The following is a 22,974-nucleotide window of genomic DNA, read 5'->3' on the forward strand; positions in this document are numbered from 1 at the left end:
GATCAGCGGAAGCAATGACGCACAATTTGCCCAAACGCCCATGTCGTCCGCCATTACTGCCAAAACACGCGAAAGCAGCAGCGCCCCCAAGCAAGCAAACATGTTAAAGGAAGTACGTCACGCCGAGTTCCGGTCGACTCCGCCGATTTTGGTGGAGCAACTTTTCCTGCTCCACGGAGTGACTCCCGCTCTGAATCCACTCCGACTCTCCCATTGGAACGCTTGACTCCCGCCCTCACTCTGCCATTCGAACACACTTGCGCTAAAAGGAGCAGAAACGCTTGCTCCGACTCCGTCATTGGAATTCAACATAACAGATGCAGCTCAACTAACACTGAAATATTTAAAATCAGCTGGTGCAGCTTTGAACTTGACAATGAAAGCTCTTTAGCAGTCATGGCAAACTATGCATGCTCAGAGTGCTGGAAATAAGCAAGAAAATAAAACAACTATTTAAAGCTTGACATTGCTGACACCTAATGATTCTACTTCCAACACTTTATGCAGGTGCGCAGCAAAATGCTAGCTCGTGTGTTTGATTTTTCCACCTCTTCACACTCTTATTAAACTTGAAGATTTACTTCACTTCATCTATTTCCATGCTAACAGAGCAAAACAATCCTGTATGCTACAACTCACTTGCAATTGTTCAATGTCTCACATGGAACCTTTGCCTATGGCATGGGCCAATGCATGCACTAAAAAGGCCAATGAAATATAGTCTTATTTAAGAAGTAACAGTAAAATAAAAATAAGTCCTGGCACAAGCACAAGAAAAGAGCAAAATAGCAATAATGTTTCAGAGCTTGCAAGACCACCTCTTGTTGCCAATGTGCAATTAATCTTACAGAAAGGAAGAACATTTCTAAAATGCACACGAAATACAAAATCTTTCAGCACCTAATAAAAGCAGAATATTTTTTCTGCTCCAGCCTATCAAGTGCTGAACAGAAAAAAAGAGAGCATTTTTGTTAAAATGCACAAAAAGAGGCAAATTAAAAAAGTGGCAATGTGATAAAAGTACTGCTGACTTTATACACAAACATGAACAGTTTTGATGAATGAAAACTGCACTGCAATTTTCTTCCATGTATGCAATATGGAACACAGGCCATTGATTTGTCCCCTCAATCACTTCCTTCACACCCTATAAAAATATTTCATACAGAATGTTATGTCAAAACAAATGGCCGACAGCAGACAAACTAGACTTGCATGACAGCATTGTCCACCTATTTTGTTGTATCAGAAACACAACGCAACAGATAGACCATGCTTCTAAAACCTTGCCAGATATCCATATGGCAACTATGGCCAAGTAGTTTCTATTATGGCTGCCAATTCTTTCCAGCAACCCCCCATGCACTTTAGAAAATCAACTTCACTCAGAGACCACCTATACTGCTTATGAACAAGCAAACATAAGTAAAATGTAACTATAATGAATAACAAACATGAGAAACACCCAGTGTAATAGTCCAAAAAATATTTAACAATTCCCCATAAATCATTGGAACACTTCAATAAGCAATTTATATTCATTAAATGGGTTGTTAATAAAAACAAGATAGACTGTATTAGGGTGCACAAGGATTTTTTTTCCTTTTTTCTGTGAATTTGTATGCCACAGATGTATATGCACACAACATACCATAAACACAGCACTCTGTACTAAAGCTAAAACAATCACAGTGAATCACTCCACAACAATACCTGGAAGAAAAACAAAAAGTTTTCCTTACTTGTAGTTTGCTATATGGCAGGCTAACTACATACAGAATTACCCAGACACAGTTGTATATTGCATATAGGTGACTACAGTACCGATAGAAGTGGCACAACTTGACTATGATAGCAAGAATATTGTGATGAGTGCGTAGACATAAAGCATTGACAACTATGTGAGGGACAGAAGAAATGCTGCCCTTGCGTCTACTGAAAAATCCATGGGGACATATATTCAGCACTGCACACTGGCCAATAGTCTCCACATTATCACTTGCACTCCATCTCGGTGTCCTTGTCAAGCTATATTATGTGATATTTCAGAATACAGAGTAGTGTTTGAACTGTTGAATCAGAAGGCATAACTTTTATGTTCAGTGCAAATAGCTGTGCGTTATTGAAAGTGGTACACCATGCGTACTTCCTTTATCAAAATAAAGTACACACTACCCCTGCTCGTATGCACTGCTGAAAGTGAGCATCCATATCTGAGACCAGAGGATTAAAACCTTTAAACACGCACATTTCAAAAGGTGCAAAATCTGTGCAACAGAATGGGCCAACCACAGAAATTGACCCGCAAGGCAGCTAGCCAACCAGGCTCAGACGTCGTAAAGTTCGCTTCTGCACTTCATGTTTACTGGGGCAAGCTAAGAAAATCACCATGTGCAAAGAAGCTCACCAAATAGAGGAATTGATCTGTAAATAAGTAAACTCATTTTTTCCCCCATTCTTACTGTCTCTGTTATATCTTAAGTACAATAACATCTTATAGGTAAAAGCTTTCTAAAGAGTGCCCAGACTTCACCAAAAGGCAGCAAGACTATATCAGATATCAGCATCAGTGTAAAATGTGCAGTGTTTTTATAAACATTTCATGCATGACATACACATCATATTGCAGCACATCATGCAGACACCCCAGAAGGCACTGCATACCTGGAAGGTTGGTGCCACAGAAATTTGTGAAGGAATAGTTTGAAATGACCATTCTGATGATATTGAATATATGTATACATGGGCAGCATGCTAATAATATTCTGCCAGTGAATTAATGCTGATCCCCAATGGTGAGATCAGAACACAGTGAAATTTCTGAAATCTTGAACTTCTTTAACTAGAGCAAGCATTTCTAGACATATGACACCAAACATACGGCAGAAGCTGAAGGCAAAAATTTTGTCCAATATAAAGAGATGGCTAAAAGTCAACAAAATCGAGGTAAACACAGTGCAATCAAAATCTTGTGGTAAAGGGGGCTATCTGTGGTCACAACAAAAATGAAAGAACAAACAAAGGAGGGCCTACCTCATGGCTCCTTGCAAAAAGTGTACAGGTGTCGGTACATAAAGCCAGCTCCTGTCATATACGTCTTTAAAAGGCTTCCTGTAGTCACAAAGTCCTAACAACAAGAAGAGTTCCTCAACTGCACATAAATTCAATTTGAAATTTTCGAAAGCTTGCAGGTTCTGCTAGAATTCCAACAAAACATCTGGAACAGCAAAAAGATGACTTACGCCTTCTCAACTCTATTACTAATCAGTAAATTATTTGGCCCAATCAGTAACTTGTGAAAATAAATAAAAGCAAATATGAAAAAAAGATTTCTGAGAAATTATTTGCAAATACCATGTTTTTGAAAAGCAGATGCAAATACCGTGCAATGCAGGCACAGTGTCATAGCAAGCATGTTGCCAGTATAGATTGTCTGCAAGGTAAGTCTGCTTACATACTAATAAGGCCCTGACCTATTTCGCTAAATAAGAGAAGATGCTAGTCACATAACTGTATCATCTTCAAGGTGCCACAAAACAATGATTACTTGGCACGCAAAGCCAACTCAGTGACTTTTATACTAAAAAATAATGTTAACACAAATACAGAAATAATCCTTGTAATTACAAAAATGTCTTTTACTAATTTTACTTCACCAAAGGGACAAGTAAACATGCTGCAAGTACCTATAAATGATGGAGTGACAGCCAAACTACCAGACATGCTGAAACAATACTCAGCACTTTCAAATCTTGTCCAAGCCAGCAACAGCAAGCCTTGTGTTTAACTGCTTCATAGCAATAGAATTTTAATGCAATAAGCCAATAAAAAAAATCAGAAAACATCCTTTCTAAAAAGACTGGGCATGCAAACACGGACACAAGAAAGAAGTCGGGACACCACAAACGCTGTTGTAAAGCTTTTAGTACGGATATTGAAGACCTTTATTGCTCCTTGCCACATGAGCACTTGTTGAAATGTGTTAATGAATGCATTAATGAACAAGGGTACGAGACAGTTTCCCATGATAAATGTGGTGTTTCTACCGGGGCTTTTCTAGAAATTCTTTCCATGTATTTAAAGTCAACGCTGGTAGGTTAGAAGGAAGGCGTTTATGTGCAGAAATCAGGGATATGTATTGGTTCTAAGGTTGCTCCGGTTCTTAGTGATTTATACCTTAGTGAGATCGACAAACTTTTGGAAGGCGCCTTAGGTAATTCGGTTATTAAGGTTTTTCGTTATGTGGACGATTACTCGATTTTTTGTAGTGGTGAGGACTTTGAAACCGTGGTAACTTCAGTGAGCGAAAAATTTGAATTAAAAGGAGGAAAGCTCAACTTCACTAAAGAGGTGCCTCAGCATAACGGAATACAATTTCTAGACATTTCCTTAACGTTTCATAATAACCACGTGTGCTGGCAGTATTCTCCTAGATCTTCGAAACCACTGTTAAATTTTGCGTCGAAGCACTCGAAGGTTGTAAAAAACGGTATCGCCATGTCTTGCCTTAAAGGGGCACTGACACCAAAATTTTGCATCTTGTTTTTTCTGTTGCGATAAATAGTTAACGACCCACTTATCACGGCTGGAAAGCTCGTTTGCTTGAGCGTGCAATCGTTAATTATTTGGAGACTGTTTTATAGCGCCCAGTCGCAGTTTCGGTTTCAAAGAGCGCCGAGGGAGGCAGGACCCAGAGTGGTGGCTGTGTAAGCATAGCTGGCTACGTGAGCACACAAAACCGCGTGCACATGAGCACCGCGTCGACAACTCTTTTCAACGAAGGCTTCCTGGTGCTGCTACAATGCCCTCTGAGGCGTTGTAAATATGCGTGACTCCCCCAAGATGCACTGCCGAGGCGAGGAGGACATCAGCCTTTGTACTCCCGTGCAAGTCTCCCCTTCTTTCCGTTGAAAAGGTCTGCTAGGAGTCTGTGGGAGAGAGCGCCCGCAACAATCGTGGCAGCCAACACAAACTCGTTACGCAGGTGGCCGTTGGTTGTTTACTAGGACACCAAAGGCGCATTTCCCGTGGAGTGGGGCGACGCGCACTTTAAACGTGATTTTAAATATGTTCTAGGCTATATTATCCGTTGATATTTCGTAGATGATGCGTTTGTGTCCACATAAATCCATCACATGGGTTATCTCGCCTTCGAAATTTTGTGTCAGTGCTCCTTTAAGTCAGCCCTCACCAAGTCGTGTGAGCACAAAATGAGTGATAGCTTTAACGCACAGGTTACGTGCCTTTTAGATGTAGGTTATCCGCGTGATGCGTGACTACTGTCTTTGAACGTTTAAAGAAGTCCATTATGTTAGGTCCGTGCATGGTTGCAGAAAGCGATAGGAAGGAATGTGTCGTAGGTATACCGTACATTCATTGCGTATCTCACAGGCTAAAGAAAGTAGGAAGTAGATACGGCGTTAATGTTGCTTTCACGGCTGCCAATAAGCTAGGTAAGATTTGTGCCGCTGTGCAGAGGAAGAATGAGCGAGTAAAAGACAAGAAGTGGACCAATATTTGTTTCGTAAAACACACCAACAAATTCACTGATTGCTGTACAAGTGTGGTGTATAAGGTCCCTTCCAGCAGCGGCCGCTTCTACGTAGGACAGACCGGCCGCTGCATTAACCAGAGATTATTGAAACATGAGAGATCGCAAACCGGAGGCTCACCTTCTAATCTATCTTTACATTGTCAAGAGTGTAAGTGCACGCCAAAATTCAATGAATGCGCAGCGTTGTACCGGCACAGAAATGAAGAAACGCGCCTGATGATTCAGGCATGGCATATCGAGAATAGTGGTAGCGCATGCGTGAGCCAACCATCGATTAACTTGCATAAAGATGAAATCAAATGCCTTAACAGTTATCTTCCACGTAGACCCCCACGCATGCCGGATTGATAGGTTCGCCTATTGCATGGGCGTGCGCAGATAAGTTTTCGTGCCTTCTTTCTTTTCCGCCGTTGTGCGTCTCTTCAGTTGTTAGTCGGAGTTTGTGGTGTCCTGACTTCTTTCTTGTGTCCGTGTTCGCACGCCCTGTCTTTTTAGAATGAATACTTACCAACTAGCTCAGCTCTCTTATTCTAAGAAAACAACCATCATACATTTTTTACACAAGCGTGTAATGAATAGAAGTTTTCGAGTTTCTATGCCACTGTTGTTTCTAAGAAAATGGGCAACCCCTGAACCTGCCACCCTCAGACGTGGCCATCTAGAATTTCACACAGCGGTCAAAGAGAATATGCGAACATGTTGAAGAGCTGGTTGATATACATAAACCAGCACAGCATTCCTCCCAGAACTGAGGCTGGATGATTTTCCTGCTGAGCATCAAACACTGAGGCAACGCCAATGAAATGCTGAAGAGTCTCCTTTAGCTGCGCAATTTTGCATCCAGCTGGACAAGTTGCAAAAGGAAGCCATTATTGGGTCGTACTGCCCGGTTCATGCGTAGAGTGCGCAGGCCATCATCAACCGTCATTCCTTTCTTGATCATCAAGTAGGCAATGGCTATGGTTGCAGATCGTGACATTCCCATGCGGCAGTTCACCAGTACTTTACCTGTTGAACGACAAAAAAAAATCTGAAACCCAGCCTTGCGTTCTATATAATTTAGTAGAACATTCTGGCAGACTAGTTGGCTCATACTTTTGAGTGAGGTTAAAACAGCATGAAAAAAAAAAAAACGAGGACAGGCAAAAGGAATGAGCAAGACACCACGGGTGCCTTGCTAGTTCCTTCCGCCAGTCCTCATTTTTTATTTCTTGCAGTTTTAGCATCATTCAAAGTTCTATATAAAATCTATGCTTAAAGAGCCACCTCACCAGGCACCATAGAATATTTTGATCACACAGTGAAAAATCTTAAGGCACTGTCTAGGGAGGGTTTTACCAAAACAGTTGGTCAAATCAATTCATTATTAGAGAGGTTACAAGACAAACTGCGCTGTTATCATGCCTCCAGAAGGCAAGCTTCACTGCCAAAAAAGGCACACTATCCCTTTGCCTCAACTAGCGTCCACAAGCGTTGTGTACTCCCAACAGCAAGAGGTGTGAGAGTGCATCACGTTCACTGATGACCTCACGTTTTTTTTTCTTCTCTAATTTGTTTGGCAGCACACATTGTGCGCCTCGCACTGGATGAAGAACCAAATCCATGGGCCATGGCCAGTGGCATTTTGAGGAGCACCTGTTACGTAGGCATGTGACTTTTATGTGGACATTATCTCTCTTGAAGAGAGTCTCCTTAGAGAGGGAAGGCCACATGGCTTTGTTTTAAATTATGACCATCTTCATGCAATGCAGGCATGCCATATTTAGCAACCACGATCGCCACCGACCAATGCACACACTGTGTTTGTTCACTTGCATTGCCAGAGTCCGGTGAGGGGCCTTTTAAAAACAATCACAAAAGCCATTCTCGCTAGTGATGCAAAATTATCGGTAAATTGACTATCGATAACATCGATAGTTTTTTTTTAGGCTATCGATAGTGTAAAGAAACTATCGATAGTACAACTATTGATAAACTATCGAGAGTATTATCGATAGTGCAATCGATAGTACCACTGGTAGCATTACCATCAATAATACTATCGATAGTGCTGTGAATAAACATGTGTTTATGTACCGGTGCTATTGCCAAAACGTTGGCGATAGCGTACTATCAGCAAAACTGAGTTTGCTGAATATACTCTCACAGTGAAAATGCCGGAAAATGTCCATCAATAAACTCATATTCAAAAGTAACCTGTTACACCTTACAATTAAACTAAAATCTTCATATTTTTTTATTTTGAAAACACAAAATGCAATATAAATTTGAAGCCGTGCAGTTCTGCCACACGTAACGGTTTCCTTTCCACTACAGCCGAACAGTTCAACTTAATTATTATATCTCAGCCAAGCATTCTGTAAAAAAGTCAACTTTCTTGCTTTTCAGCCTGCTCCTCCTGGTCCACCATATACTATGCACTCGGGGAACCAAGTTTATGCTGCAGTGAGTTCGCACCAGGCCTGTAGCCAGGGGGGGGGGGGGGTGCTAGCCCCCCCCCCCCTGAAATTTTGGTGAAGTAGGTGCCTTTACCAAAAATAAATAATAAAAATAGGTGTTTTTCTCAAATAGTCAAGGTTTTCAGCAAGTGCCCCCCACCCCCCCAAAAAAAAAAGAATTCCTGGCTATAGGCCTGGTTTGCACGCTACATTCTATACTATCGATAGTGCTATTGAATTTACTATCGATAGCTCTATCGACAGTTTTTGCTACCATCGATAGTTCGATAGTGACGCAACTATCGATAGTACCGACAGCGACGCAACTATCAAAAGGACCACTTTTCTACACTGGCTATATCCATGCTACATGCCAAGCATTCTAACAAAGCATTCTTGCTAAAACACTCCTTCTTCCAGGCTAGGTTAAATGCACTTGTCAGAAGCACACAGACAAATAACCTCTCTGCTCCTCGCTAAGGTACTGTCATGTTACACATGACATTAAAAAAATTATGTTACTGATTAAAGGCAAAACATATTTGTAGGCAAATGAAAATGGAGAACACAGACAGAACTACCACAAGTAACGTGACCATGCACTAATTATCTGTACTGTAACATTTCATACGCTTTTGATCTGAAGCAAGGAACGTTCGCCCAAGTACAAACATAATGAAGTCAGAAAAAGGAACTCAGGATGACCATTTAAGGAGTATTCTCACTTTTTTACAACATAACACCAAAATAAATACCTCAAGTGCAGAATAGTGTGATTCTTGATGGCACCTTGCAGAACATTCAGTGAATGTTCCATGCCCTCAACAATCACATGAAAAACTTCCCTGCTTCAAGATACTATAGTAACCAAGCTCCAGCGTGCCTCCTATACTCATTTGTTCAAGAAAGCACATGCAAGCAAACCCCAACTTACTTCCTCTTTGCCTAGTATTATTCAAGCTGACTTTGCCATAACAGCATGACTAACTTATGAACACGAACTGACCAGAACAAAATGAAGTTTTTAAAACTGATCTTTAAAATCCCATGACAAAAAAAGAAGTGAAATGAAATATTGCTTTGGCTCTTAATGACTTACAAGTCCTGCAAGGCTACAAAAGAGTAGGGAACTGATTCAAACGGGGCAGATTACCATTGTTCTCAAGGCAGTCATCAATAAAGTTGGCGCATTTGTCAAAGTGTGCTGCGATGTCTTCCTGTGGTATGTCAACAAGGCGTAGGCCCAAGTAAGAGATGCCATGGCTGTTATAAAATGCCTGGCTTGTGTCCACCTGACCAAACTGGGAACCCTCCGCAGTGTTGAGTACATGGGTCACACCTAGACCACGCAGGTAGTGCTTGTTGCGTGCAGCACCTCTGCATACGAGTACAAAAACAATGATGGCACACAATAACAATGTCGTACACATTATCTATACAGAGGGTGCCAAGTTGGACAATGTACAGACTGTTTTCTCCAAAGAGACTAATGCAGTTAACTACTGAGGCACATTACACAAACATAAAAGTTTAGTTACAAGCATGCAGCTGTGATGAACAGCTAAATTGCTTGAAATCATGTAAAACTCTCAAAAGCATTAATTATTCCCCTCTTTTGTTTCTCTATCTCTCATGAACACACAATTCCTTGCTAGCCACTGCAATTCAGGCCTATTTACACAATATTTGCCACAATATTTGGCACAATATTTGCACAAATATTGTGGGACAATACCAATGCAAATGTACACCCAACAGCAAAAGCTTGCGGGACGAGAAATGTTAGGAAAACCTATATTCCCGCTTTGTCTGGGAACATAGCCTCCAATCAAATGTTCCAGCCTGCAGTAACTACCTGTACAGTTACTCACTACATTAGAAATGTCATTCACAAACAGAGCAGAAATTGCCGTTTGCAGTGGAGCCCACGTCCTGTAAACTTTTGCTGTCAGATGTACATTTTAGCCAGCTAAAGTTTGCTAGATCTGTTTCAAGTGCAAACTGACCCAGCTAAAAAGGCTTTCATGAATACTTGCTACTGAACTGGAAAGCAGCTTGCTTAAAAAAAAATTTAATTCTGGGGTTTTACATACCAAGACCCCGATACGATTATCACGCATGACACAATGGACAACTGGACTAATTTTGACCAGCTGCAGTGAAATCTAAGCACACGAGAATTTTTGCATTTCCTTTGAAATGTGGCCACTGTGGCGAGATCAAGCCTGTGACCTCAAGCTGAGCAGCACAACACCGTAACCACTAGGCTACAGTGGCAGGCACTGCAAGTAATTTTAATAATAATGTATATATTGCTGGTAAAAGATGCAAAGTAAAGTGCTGGGTGCTCTTGATGTCGGTATGTTGTCATGTAGCTGGTTCACATTATTCATTGGTTTTACAATGTTGTTTAAGCATATTTTTTCAGGTGGCTGCATTGGTGCTTTTCAAGTATGCTTATAGGCACGAGATAGTTATACTCATATCTGATATGTCCATGCGATCGAGTTCTTGTATAGAGTTCACATTCTGTAAACACACAGAAAACCTTAATCTTCCATGGACAGAAAACTGGTGCTTCATGTGGATATTCAGGATGCACTTGGTTGAACAACAATCAAGTGAATGTGCATGTTTCTATATCAATCAATTGTTTTAATAGCAGATTCACGTGCAATTAAATGTAGTTGACTACGTCAGACTCCTAAAGATACAACTTATCAGTGCTGTTAACTAAAGGCACAGCTCAACACGCGCCAGAAAAGAAGACAGCAAACTGAGCAAAGGCTAGAAAAGTAATGGATCTGCATTAAAGAACCCCCTGAAATGCAACGCACACAGAAACACTTATGGCTAAAATAAGGAACATCCATTTTCTCTTCTGAAAGCAGTGTTCTGATATACAAATACAACAATAATGTGAACAAGTACAGGCTGCAGCAATTCGACGTAAAATCTGGTAGCCCAGGGGCAGGTCAACACAAGGCGTAATGACGTACACCACATAAGACGTAGCACTTACTCGTCACCGACGAAGATGCCCGGGTAGACTTCATCGCAGTCAACCCCGTACGAATAGCGATCATTCGGCGGTACTTTGATGCCGTGCGACTTTGCCAGCAGAGCGACGCCGGGCAGCGGTTTCAGTTCAGGTTTCACTTCGACCAGGATCTGGTGCAGTCCCCTCATAGCGAAGCTGTTGTTGTCGCAGCCGAGGAAACTCATGGGCGTCAAAACTGCGAGCCAAAACAAAATTCGGAACAAACATAACCTTGGTAGAACTCTGCGACTCTACCTGCCGCGAGCGCCCGAGGTCCTAACGTTAGTTCGGGTCGTTCAGGCATTTTCCGCTAATTTTAGCCACCCACCTTTTTTGGCATGACGGCTGGCAGTGTACCAGCCGATGCTGCGGTTTTTTGGATATTCGACGTCGTCAGTTCGCGCTGCGTTTAACTTTACTAAATTCACGACTAATGTAGGGCAGCGATGCGCTAGTCTTGTTGCTACGACCGTTTACATATATATTACACAATAGCGCTGTTACAAGCCTCGCGGAGCCTCGCAGGGTATTCTCAGTGAGCCGTAGCAAGTTTCACAAAAGCAAGATATAACACACCACTCCCGCATGTTCAGCGATAAGCAGATAGTAGTCGCTGGGATTCCGTTACAAAGGGCTGGCTCTGAGCTTCAGCAAACCGCAGACATGAAACCAGTGATGAAACTGAAAGGCATATCGGATCGGTTGGTGTCGCCAATGCAGCGGATTAGGCAAATATGTTTATTATTTTGTTCTCTACAACCGAATAAAGGCTGTCGAGGGCAATTTTTAAACATAATTAAGGTATATAAAAGAAGTTTAACCTAGCTTATGCGTTATTATTTATTAGGGACAGAAAGGAGTAAACACGTCACGAAGGGCAGCGCGGGAGGGCACGAGAGGATGGGAGAGGAGGAGTGAACGGGAACCGGTCACGCGCGGAAATTTATCGCGGTCTCTTCACGTCATAGAGTTTCTTACAATAATACCTAGAGGGGCATCTGGCGCTAGTGTCTACGCGGGCTCCTTGAGCGGCGCTTCAACCACCATGGGAATGATGGGAAGTACAGGCTTCGGATTTGCTTCGGATGGATTAGGTTCTTGAGATTCGCGACGCTTGTTTGCCGAGTGTAATACAAAGTGATATGAAGTTAATTCCAATTAAAACTTGCTTCATTCTTTTGTACGTAAAGCTTACTGCAAAAAGTTTGCGTGACCGTGAGATGGAACTGAAACCTGGACAAATTCAACCACCAGGGTATGCATTGCTCTGCGATTGTGTTCCAGATTTGGCATCACTGAATAATGAATTATGTTTGTACAACACTTGAAAAGAAACACGCTTGTTTTTCCCTCGAAAGTATGAATTATCTATTTATAGAAGTAACAGTACTGTATTGAGTGAGAAACACTTAACGTATCGTCTGCTGCGATGCCAGGTGCGTCTGTTCAAGTGGTCTGCCTCCAACGCATCTTTCGTTTTGTTGTGAAGTCAAGTCAGAGGAGCGCGACGGTGCGTCTACTTAGCTTCGCCGTCGTTTTGCAGCTGATTTGAACGAGTTTTGGTAAGACGCGCTTATCAAACAAACGTGAACTCGATGCAGTTTGCTGCACTGACATGGGACGCTACATCTGTGCGCAGCGGTGAGTGCACGACGCTTGGCTAAAACTGTCAAATACAACCTGTAAAGCTGCAGCGTCGCAGCAAACCAACAGATCTAGCGGTCTTCAGCCTCTTTGAACAATAAAGGCGCCGCTTGAGTGCTTTGGAACGCACCCCACTACCCACGCCTCGCGAAGAACGAAACTGAAACTGTAGAAAAAGATCCGTAGACAGTTCGCTAGCTAACGCTATCCAATCCGAAGCCTGTACTTCCCATCATTCCCATGGTGGTTGAACGATCGCAGCGCCAGTTTCCTCTCTAGGGTATTGTATGAAACTCTATGCTTCACGTCATGTACACGAGAGAGATGCACCACACGTCACTTGAAGCGATATCGCTCGCTTCATGCCAACCTCATCCTGTCGGCCGCTTTCATGACGTCTCCGAAGGGCGTGATCGGATGTGCATCCCTATTCATAGTGTCAGTTTTTTTCCTTGCGTGCGTGCGTGCGTGCGTGCGTGCGTGTGTGTGTGTGCGTGCGTGCGCGTGCGTGTGTGTGTGTTTGTGCATGTGCGTGCGCGCGCGCGCGCGCGCGCGTGTGTGTGTGTGTGTGTGTGTGTGTGTGTGTGTGTGTGTTTTTCGTGTAACTGGCCAGACTTTATTATGCTGCCAAAATTAGCAATGTCGCACTTGTTAGAGTCTGAAAAACGGCAATGAGCTTGTCCTCGTGGATGGTCGTCCAACGTTCAATCATGTCTGGATCTCTATTGGTTGAAAAGTTTGTCTAAATTGCATATTTATAGTTGCTCTCGAGTCAATTTTTAAAAATGTACGGCTCCGTAACAAATTACAATCATCGCAAACAGTCCCTTGATTACCATATATTTCTGGAATTTGAGGCGTCTCTCATAAATATGCAGGGTGTTTCAAGAAATTTGTCCCAAATAAATCTTCAAAAATAAGGAACCGTAAGATAGACATCAATTGAATTCAAGACATTAAATAAAGTTTTAGTTTTAGTAAGAAAGCTGGCTGTCGGGCCAAATGGGAAAATTGGAGCACTTCCCGCGAGAAGCCCATTGTCCCTTTGAGATTTCTCTCCCGAAGAGAGCCCGCTGGTAATTTTTGCGGAGTAAGGATACCTGACCACTTTCGCCGACGAAAACGAAACCGAAATGCGAAAGAGCGCAACTGCCATATTATTTTCCAGATTGAGCGAGCGTCGTTACATCAACCATCGATCGACTTCGATTCGTGGGTGCGCGGGCTGCGCTTGGGATCGCAAGTACGTCAACGAACGCTGAAATACTAACATGACTGCAATTGTTGTGGGGAGCAGAGAGCATCGTTCTTGTTGCCTGCTCATCGGCGCTTTGGTTTCGGTTTCGCCAGTGAAATTGGTCGAATTTCATTACTCTGCAATAACCATTAGAGGCCGCTTTTTCGAAATCTCAAAGTGGCATTCGCTTTCCTCCATGGCGGCATTGGGCTCTTCGCAGAAAGGACTTAAATTCTCCCATTTGATCCGAACGCTTGTCTCCACTAACTAACGGTTAACTAATTTAATTTATATAATTACTGCCGTAATTGGTGTATCTAGTCATCTTGAGATGTCTGCCGCTACAGAAAATGTAATTATGAAGGCAGCGAGCAAATATTCAATTTCGTTTATCTTTGAGGATTTTCGGGCACATTTCTTGAAACACCCGGTATATCTAAAGGGTGTCTTTTTTTTTTTGCAACTTCGCGTGACGTCCTATAACTTTGCCACGAACTGCCCTCAAATAAATAATTAAAGGTTAATTAACGAATATTTGTTAATTAGTCAGTACAATGTCGCTTTAGTTGCGGCAAAGTATTTCCGCTTCACGTCGAGTTCGTGCGCGAAATAGACAGGAGCCTGACATGTCATAGCAATTTTATTTTAAAAATCTGTATTTTCTAAAAAAACAGCCTGTATGTTGTGCCTTAAATTAATTCGTGACGGAGTTCTGTAAGCGGCGAAAATTATTTCGTTCAGAAATAATATATTACCAATTAACTTATTCCCTAGTTACCTTGTCATTGCTCACTTGCAGACCGCGTGAAATGGTTTGAACGTAAACTTCGAAAGTTAGAATAATACGTTCTTAAAATGTGGCACCAGGAGGTGTTTGTTGGCGTAGCCAGGGACGTTCGTATTATATACCTATATATATATATATATATATATATATATATATATATATATATATATAATATATATATATATATATATATATATATATATATATATATATATATATATATATATATATATATATATATATATATATATATATATACGCAATTAAAATCACTATAGTTGTGTTGCATCAACTCGTACCCGTGAAGCATGTAATTCGTCCAGCTTATATCCCTATGTTTTATTTTCCTCATTGAACTAAGAGCCATTGGATGATAAAGATCTCCATGCGACATTTACGAATTACATCAGGGACATTTCGCTATTGTACGGATACATTTCGAGCAGTAACAATGGAAATTTCTGCTTGAACAACTAGGGCGGCTGCAGCGAGTCGGCCTTTCAGCTCATTATTACCGACTAGGCTTACGACTTCTCTTGAAGCTTGAAGGAAAAGCGGTCCGTGTCAAAATTAGAAGGAAATCATCACTTTTTTTTGCTGTTTCAGGAAAACTTTAGTTAGAGTTTGGTGGCCAAGTTAGTTTCATTAATTCGGGTTGATGACCACATTGAACCCTATGAGTATCTGCGGGGAATGGAAATTTCTTCGTTGGACCGGGAACTACGTAAATTCGGGCTTCGTTAGATGGAGTTTTAACTGTACATTGACACACGCGGTACACGAATGCATGCAAGCGCGCTCTGTGAGTCGAACTCGAGACGTAAAAATAAGTGGAATAGCTCAGTTTGCAATTAGCACTGACCACGACGGAAAGGTCACAGGACGTCACCGGCTTATGCCTCTTGTTCACGCTGTTCCCAGCGTTCCACGGGCACTCAGAAATTTCTTCGTGCCTTGATCAAGGCTTAGAAGGATGACTTCTTACGCGCTTTGGAAACTTGTATGAGATCATATCATTAGCCCCTGCTGACCTTCCACTGTTGTCCACAGATGCCTAACTGCACTAATAAAAAAATATACTACAGCTAGTCAGCAAAATTTATAGCAGATGACCTGTTCCATGGCGTTCGACGCTGTCTCTAATATTCTCCACTGCTTTTGAAAAGAGATCGAGGGAGAGAGATCTCCCATCTTCGATCGTTACTTCACCTTAAGGCATTTTTGACAGTCTTGTAAAAAACGCCGGCTATATATGCCATCTAGACTCCAGTACATTCACGAAGTATCAGCGGTTCGCGAACACCACATTACACTAGCTTGTTAATAAGCTGAATCGCTCTGCGAGGCTGGCTTTTTCACAACAACAGTGCTTGAAGGGAGAAGCCCGCTTTACGCGTTTGCGTTTGCTCCACGTGCGCGTGCCTGTTCCCCAGCCGTAAAACCAGTAAAACCGCGCGACGGTGTGCGAGCAAATTCACTCTGTTTAAGCTTCGCAAGGAGTTTCTCCGCACTTGTGCGCTTTCCACAAGCCATTGTAATCTCTCTTGCATTTGTCATATGCATTAACGCTGACTACGTCAGGATAGCGAGTGAAAATCAAGTTCGTTGGCAGAACGTTTCAAGTTCGTGAGCCTGCATGGAGCGACTCGGTGCCAAAAAAAAAAAGAAAGAAAGAAAGAAAAAGAAAAAAGAGAAAAAAGAAAAGAGCGGTTGAAGATATTTATCATCGTGGCACGCGCAGACACATGGTAATCTGGATTGTCGGCGACAAGCTTACAGCGACGATCGAAGCGACGTCTGCGTCTACTTGAACCCAGGCTAGCACAATGTCGGCTGCCGAAAAGTGGTGTTATGCAGCCATCCCAGTAGTAAAAGGAAGCAAGACTGAAAGTCGGGTGAGTTGGTAATACATTATAGGAAAATTACAGCGCGCAAACGGACGGGACGAACATAGGTGACACAACACAAGCGTTGCTCCCAGTTAGAGGCAACTTATTGGAACATACAGATTATTTAAACATAATGAGCATGCGCAGAGGAGCTGGCGGAGGAAGACAACAATGCAAATAGAAATATTCACCCTGGGAAAACTGCACAGGCGCGACAAAAAAAGCAAGTCAAACAAACATACTTCATGCAAAGACACCGAGGTTTGGTTGACGCATGACTCTCCCTCTTTTTCAATTTAGAATACTTCCACGAGTTCTCTTGTCGTCTGATCTGTTGTGTTACCTTTCTCCGTTCCGTCCGTCTGCGCGCTGTATTTTTCCTATATTAGTCGTAAAAAAAGGCCACGCATATTTGCTTCAGCACCCCAGAAAATTGATCACGGGCACGTTGGAAGGACCTCTCGCCCACCGACGCTGCAAGTCTGAAAGTGCAACATCCCTAGAACACATAAAAGCATCATTCAAACCACTGTGCTCATCGAGCTTGCTAGAACACGGTAATTAGAGTTAAAAGAAGACAATGTTCTGCAGTAACACTGTGTGGCTCACAGATTCCTGGAATGAGGAGGCCGCCTAACTGAGAGCGAAGAAAGACATCCTTCTTCTCAAATAAATGTCTTAAAGGGACCTTGCAACATTTTTTTTTTCAAGTAACCATCGAATGGCTTCATTAAAGCAGCTAATGACCTCAAGGGCGTCCGCAGAACTTTTTCCAGGGGGGTGCATCAGCAGAGGGTGGGGGAGGGGGAGGGGAGCATACAGCATAGGTGTTTTTTTTTTTTTTCATTGCCGTGACATGACCGGCAAGATAGTATGTAACGTGCAAAGTTGGCTGGTAATCCTGAATGATGTTTCACGTGGATATGCGGGACTGGAGTGCGCTAATCAAGCTGTGTAGCTTACTGCTACTGCATAGAAAATTAGTATCCAAAATTCCAGGGGGGGGGGGGGCCGCTGCCCCCCCTTGCACCCCCCCTCCGGACGCCCATGAATGACCTATCTTGGAACTTACGCATAGACAACGTATGTTCTGCTGCCTTCCGTAAGCTGTGTTTCCTAAAACATAAACTTAGAAATTCTCCTTCTAACATACAACTACTTAGTTACTTTACGTACATAAGACCAAAACTAGAATACTCTTGTGTTGTATGGGACCCCTTTACTAAATCTAACATTAAAAAACTGGAAGCAGTACAAAGAAAGGCTGTTACGTTTGCTTATTCTAAGTTTAAAATTACGGACTCGCCGACTGAACTCATGACAGCTAACAACATTGAAACACTCGAATTACGGCGAAAAAGGAACCGCCTCAACTTTCTGCATCTTCTTGTTAATCATAAGTTAGCGCTTGACCCGCGTGCATATACACGTCGTCATCACGCTCATTCTTTAACCCCGTATTTTGCTAAAACCAACGCGTTTCAGTTTTCCCTTTTCCTGCGTACTACATGTATCAGAGTGGAACTGTCTAACTCATCTGAACCAATTTTCTGTTGCTTAGAGCTAAAATATGCACAGTTAATTTGTGTTATGTATCCATTTAATGTAATATTTTTGCCGTGTTATCTTTTATATGTTCCGTTAGTAGGTGTTTCGATTCCATTTCTCGTGATATATTCCTATGTTATCACATGTGTTTTTGTTTATAACCTGCCTCTTGTACCTGTCCTGCTTGGACCAGTTCTTGGTCTGCAGTATTCAATAAATAAATAAATAAATAATAATAATAAATAAATAAATAAATAAATAAATAAATAAATAAATAAATAAATAAATAAATAAATAAATAAATAAATAAATAAATAAACTCAACAGCAACTTGGAGGACGCTTGAGCTTCGCTTTCAAGAGTAGAACTCGATAGCGTAATCGGACCGTGTTCGTATCGCCTTCCCAATCGCTAGCCTCGCTTCGCTTCTTGGTGAAGACCTAAACCGTGCCGTAAGGAAAGCCAAAGTGCGGACGCTTTCCGACTACAGTATCCATGCATGCGGCGCAATGAAACACGGCCACACAGCGGGGCGATGCCGATTAAAATCGCGCACCGTGGGCCCTTTGCGCGATCTCGCGGCTGAAAGTCGCTGAAGAACCTCCGAGATGTGCGTACCACCAACGCTGAGTGGTGTATATACATAGCTCACCGTTACTATGCTAGAGGGTATGTATGCGTGGTGGCCGAGCACCTAAATGCATCGCGCCACGGAGCGAAGGGTCGCAGGTTCGAATCCCCAGTCCTACTCGAGCCGAAGGTAATTTATTTATTTATTTGCATCTACCTCGAATTTCCGCTCACGGACAAAGCTGATTTTCGCTCACAGCCAAAGACGCCACCGCCGACCCCGACACCGGAATTTCTGCAAAACGAGCTTCTTAACGGTATCCCATTAAAACGCCGACGTAAGGAAACACGACCGCTGCAGTGAGCGAAGCGACCGTTGCGATGTCTATGCTTCATCGCAAACCGAGCGGCGAGACCAGCCCGTACAAAGGTATAAGCCGTCCGTTGATAGCTCTAAAAAACAAGCGCGCGCGACCGCGCCTGGCTGAGGATAGTGAAGAGCCATGCAGCCTCCCTTCCGTCCCATGGGCCCGTGTGCCTCTTATACAGCTAAGCCATATGTGGGGGTTCGTGGTGGATCCGGGGTTCCGTGGTGTTAGTGTGCAAAAACTCAGAGCCCGAGAAGAAAACACAACTCATAATAAAAGGCCCTAGGGCCTTCATATTGTTACGCTCAAAGGAGACCGTCAAGGTTGAAAGGGCTGTTTATTACGCCGTGAGGGTGAGCTCAGGAGCGGCCGACTAGTTGGTGATTTTTCACCTCGTCCTCTTCTCTCTTTCTGACCTGGAGCGGCAAGCACGTTCACTGTGGTCTTCGTTGTCCTCGTCCATATGCGCAACATTCCTCTCCTCTTAGACGAAGGCCGCCGGACGAGTCAGTCGATTTGTCTCGGCGTGAATAATTTCAGGCGGGCGACATGGACAACTTGTGTCTTGGCAGATCTTCGACCACTCGCAGTGAGGCGAGCTATTGTGTAGGTGACCTCTGTGAGTCTGTTGACTATAACAAATGGTCCATTATAAGTGGCCAAAAACTTTTGGCACAAACCGCGTTTTCGTGTTGGAGTCCACAACCACACTAAATCACCACGGCCATAGGTTACAGGGCGGTGGTGAATGTCGTAGCGTGCTTTCGCTCTGTCTTGCGATGCCAAGGTGCGTAACCGAGCTATGCGACGCGCCTCTTCGGCAAGGCAGAGGGTCTCGGCGACAGTGACGTTTTCGTGATCACTGAAAGGGAAGACTGTGTCGATTGTGTGCCGGGGCGAACGTGCGTACAGCAAGAAGAATGGGCTATAGCCTGTAGTCTCGTGCTTCGCGGTGTTGAATGCGTACGTAATGAAAGGCAGTACGTCATCCCAGTTCTTGTGGTCGGATGAAACATACATAGAAACCATGTTGACAATTGTCCGGTTGGTACGCTCCGTAAGCCCATTCGTTTGTGGATGGTAGGGGGTCGAGTGACGTAAGCGGGATTCGCACAGACGAAGGAGCTCCTCCACGACATCCGCTGTGAATTGTCGTCCACGGTCGCTGATGATGACGCGAGGAGGGCCATGCCGGAGGATGACGTGTTGTAGCAAGAACAATGATACGTCACTGGCGGTTGCGGAGGGAACGGCCGCCGTCTCGCAGTAGCGTGTGAGGTAGTCGACGCAAACAATTATCCATCGGTTGCCATGTGCTGATTTAGGAAAGGGGCCCAGGAAGTCAATGCCCACTTGCTGGAAAGGTGCGCTTGGAGTTGGCATCGGCTGCAGAAAACCAGCTGGAGCAGTAGATGGACGCTTGTGGCGCTGGCACTGCATGCAGCTGGCCACATACATCTCAATAGACTTTTGCATACCAGGCCAATAAAAGCGTTCCTTAGTCCGATGAAGCGTCCGCGCAGAACCTAAATGTCCAGACGTAGGGTCGTCGTGCATAGCAGTCATAATCGATGTTCGAAGGCTCTCCGGCACCACCAGCAGAAAACGCGCGCCACTGCTGGAAAGGTTCTCTTGTATAGCAGTCCATCACGCACACAGAAATGGCGTGCTGTAGTAGAGGCGGATGCAGCGGCGAAGAGCGGCGCTAGTTTGGCGTCCTTTCGCTGTTCTACTTCGAAGCTGTGGAAGTCTGGAAAATTAGCCGAAACAGAAGCTACAAGGTGGTCAAGGTCATCGGCGTCACAATCCGTTGTGCTAAGTGGCATACGTGAAAGGCAGTCCGCATCGGCATGTCGTCGACCGCTCTTGTAAGAGACGGTAAAGCTGTATTCTTGCAGCCGAAGTGCCCAGCGCGCAAGGCGGCCACAAGGATCACGAAGGTTGACAAGCCAACACAAAGAGTGGGTGGTCAGTGACTACTGTGAATGGCCGCCCGTACAGGTAAGAACGAAACCGCTGAATTGCAAATATTACTGCCAGGCATTCTTGTTCCGTAACGGTGTAATTCTGTTCGGGTCTGCTTAGTGAGCGACTTGCGTATGCGATGACGTGTTTCTCGCTCACCGTAACGTTGGACTAGGACGGCACCAATGCCTATACCGCTGGCATCCGTATGAAGTTCTGTCGGAGCAGAAGGATTGAAGTGCTGAAGGACAGGTCGTGACGTCAGCAAAAACTTCAATTGACGGAATGAAGAATCGCACTCCGGAGACCACTCAAAGGGAATGTCCTTTCGTAGCAGGCATGTCAGCGGATACGCGACGTCGGCAAATTTCGGTATAAACGGGCGGAAGTACGAGCAAAGCCCCAGAAAACTACGGAGCTCTTTGACAGAGCGCGGGGCACTGAACGCCTCGACTGCTGCTGTCTTCTGGGGATCAGGGCGGATGCCATCCTTATCAACGAGGTGCCCAAGAACGAGGGTTTGGCGGTCTCCGAAGTGGCATTTCTTCGAGTTTAAAACTAGGCCAGCGTTCTGAATGCAGTTCAAAACAATATCCAGACGCGAGTTGTGTTCGCTGAATGTTCGGCCAAAGATGACGACATCGTCAAGGTAGCACATGCAGATGTTCCACTTCAAGCCGCGCAGAATGGTGTCCATGAATCTCTCGAACGTTGCCGGAGCGTTGCACAGCCCAAATGGCATCACATTAAATTCAAAGAGCCCATCAGGGGTTACAAAGGCAGTCTTTTCCTTGTCCTTAGGATGCATCGGAATTTGCCAATAGCCGGATCGTAAGTCTACGGAGGAAAAATAAGAGGCCGAATGTAAGCAGTCTATTGCGTCATCAATACGTGGCAGTGGGTATACATCCTTTTTAGTTACAGCATTCAGTCGGCGATAGTCGACGCAAAATCTCCAAGATCCATCTTTCTTTTTAACGAGAATCACTGGTGCTGCCCACGGACTGGCTGACTCTTGTATCACTCCGGTTTTTCATCATTTCTTGCACTTGATCGTTGATAATCTGGCGCTCTGGTTGGGAAACACGATATGGCTTTTGCCGAATCGGACTGCCGAGCCAGTGTTGATGGTATGGCGTGTTCGAGACGCAGGAATGGGGGGTATTTTGTCGTTCTGTGCAAAGTCAAATACGGAAACGTGCTTCGAAAGCTTGTGCTAAGTGACTTGTTTATCATTGACATAAGTGCCGTGTCCGAACTGTGACAACCAGGTTCTTCCGGCGCGTCTGTAAGTTCGGCCACCGATAAGGACGCGTGTTCTCTGCTGACCAAGGCTAATTTCAAACCGTCCGGTAGTATCACGGGCTCTGAAGAGCAGTTTGCAGTCCATAGGCCAGTGCGTCCGCCATTGATGGACACCACACAATGGGGAACCAACACATTCTTCTTCGCACAGTTAATGTGCATCGGTTCTACGCTTGCATCGAAGCTGTCGGAACAGGCGCCGCGACAGACAACAGGCACACGTACGGTAGATGACGCAGGTATGAGGTTGTCCCCACAGACACACAATGTAGTTTCGTCGTCATCCAGAGGGGTTTCCACGAGTGCTGACGGCATCCGACCACTCACAAATACTTTTCCTGTGCGGCAGTCTACAGTGGCACCACACTCCTGCAGAAAGTCCATGCCCAGAATGATGTCATGAGTCGATCGAGGAATAACCGCAAACTCTGTCGTAATAATATGGCCTCCCAAAGACACATCACCGCTACACATCACCAATAGGACGCAACGGCTCTCCACTAACACCACAAAACTTCGAAGTGTCGTCCCACTTAAAAACAACTTTTCGCCCTAACACGTCCTTTAAAGGAAGCACTCATCACAGAAATTGTCGCCCCCGTGTCCACCAAAGCCATCACAGGCACATC

General features: G+C 44.0%; 1 protein-coding gene across 2 annotated transcripts; it reads right to left on the bottom strand.

Moving 5' to 3' along the window:
- Window positions 1–944: 944 nt before the first annotated feature.
- Window positions 945–11,618, bottom strand: LOC119406606 (dual specificity protein phosphatase 3). Of its 2 annotated transcripts, none has more exons than XM_037673349.2 (4): window positions 11,361–11,618; window positions 11,015–11,228; window positions 9,146–9,369; window positions 945–6,562 (listed from the first exon to the last, which is right to left on the bottom strand). In XM_037673349.2, the coding sequence occupies exons 2-4, from the start codon at window positions 11,215–11,217 to the stop codon at window positions 6,375–6,377; spliced, it is 615 nt and encodes a 204-aa protein (XP_037529277.1). In that variant the 5' UTR covers window positions 11,218–11,228; window positions 11,361–11,618; the 3' UTR covers window positions 945–6,374. The 2 variants fall into 2 exon arrangements, with proteins under 2 accessions (XP_037529277.1, XP_049275007.1); XM_049419050.1 differs by lacking the exon at window positions 11,361–11,618 and adding an exon at window positions 11,288–11,352.
- Window positions 11,619–22,974: the final 11,356 nt, after the last annotated feature.

Source organism: Rhipicephalus sanguineus, chromosome 1, assembly GCF_013339695.2.
Source record: "Rhipicephalus sanguineus isolate Rsan-2018 chromosome 1, BIME_Rsan_1.4, whole genome shotgun sequence".
Taxonomy (NCBI): domain Eukaryota; kingdom Metazoa; phylum Arthropoda; class Arachnida; order Ixodida; family Ixodidae; genus Rhipicephalus; species Rhipicephalus sanguineus.

What these genes read in the sequence shown, in the direction of transcription:
- LOC119406606 (XM_049419050.1), bottom strand. Translation starts at nt 11,336, where the DNA reads ATGCCTGAACGACCCGAACTAACGTTAGGACCTCGGGCGCTCGCGGCA. An exon ending in GGCATCTTCGTCGGTGACGA is followed by an intron (nt 9,370 to 11,014) that starts GTAAGTGCTACG and finishes ACTCGTATGCAG; the next exon opens with AGGTGCTGCACGCAACAAGC. An exon ending in TGACTGCCTTGAGAACAATG is followed by an intron (nt 6,563 to 9,145) that starts GTAATCTGCCCC and finishes GTCGTTCAACAG; the next exon opens with GTAAAGTACTGGTGAACTGC.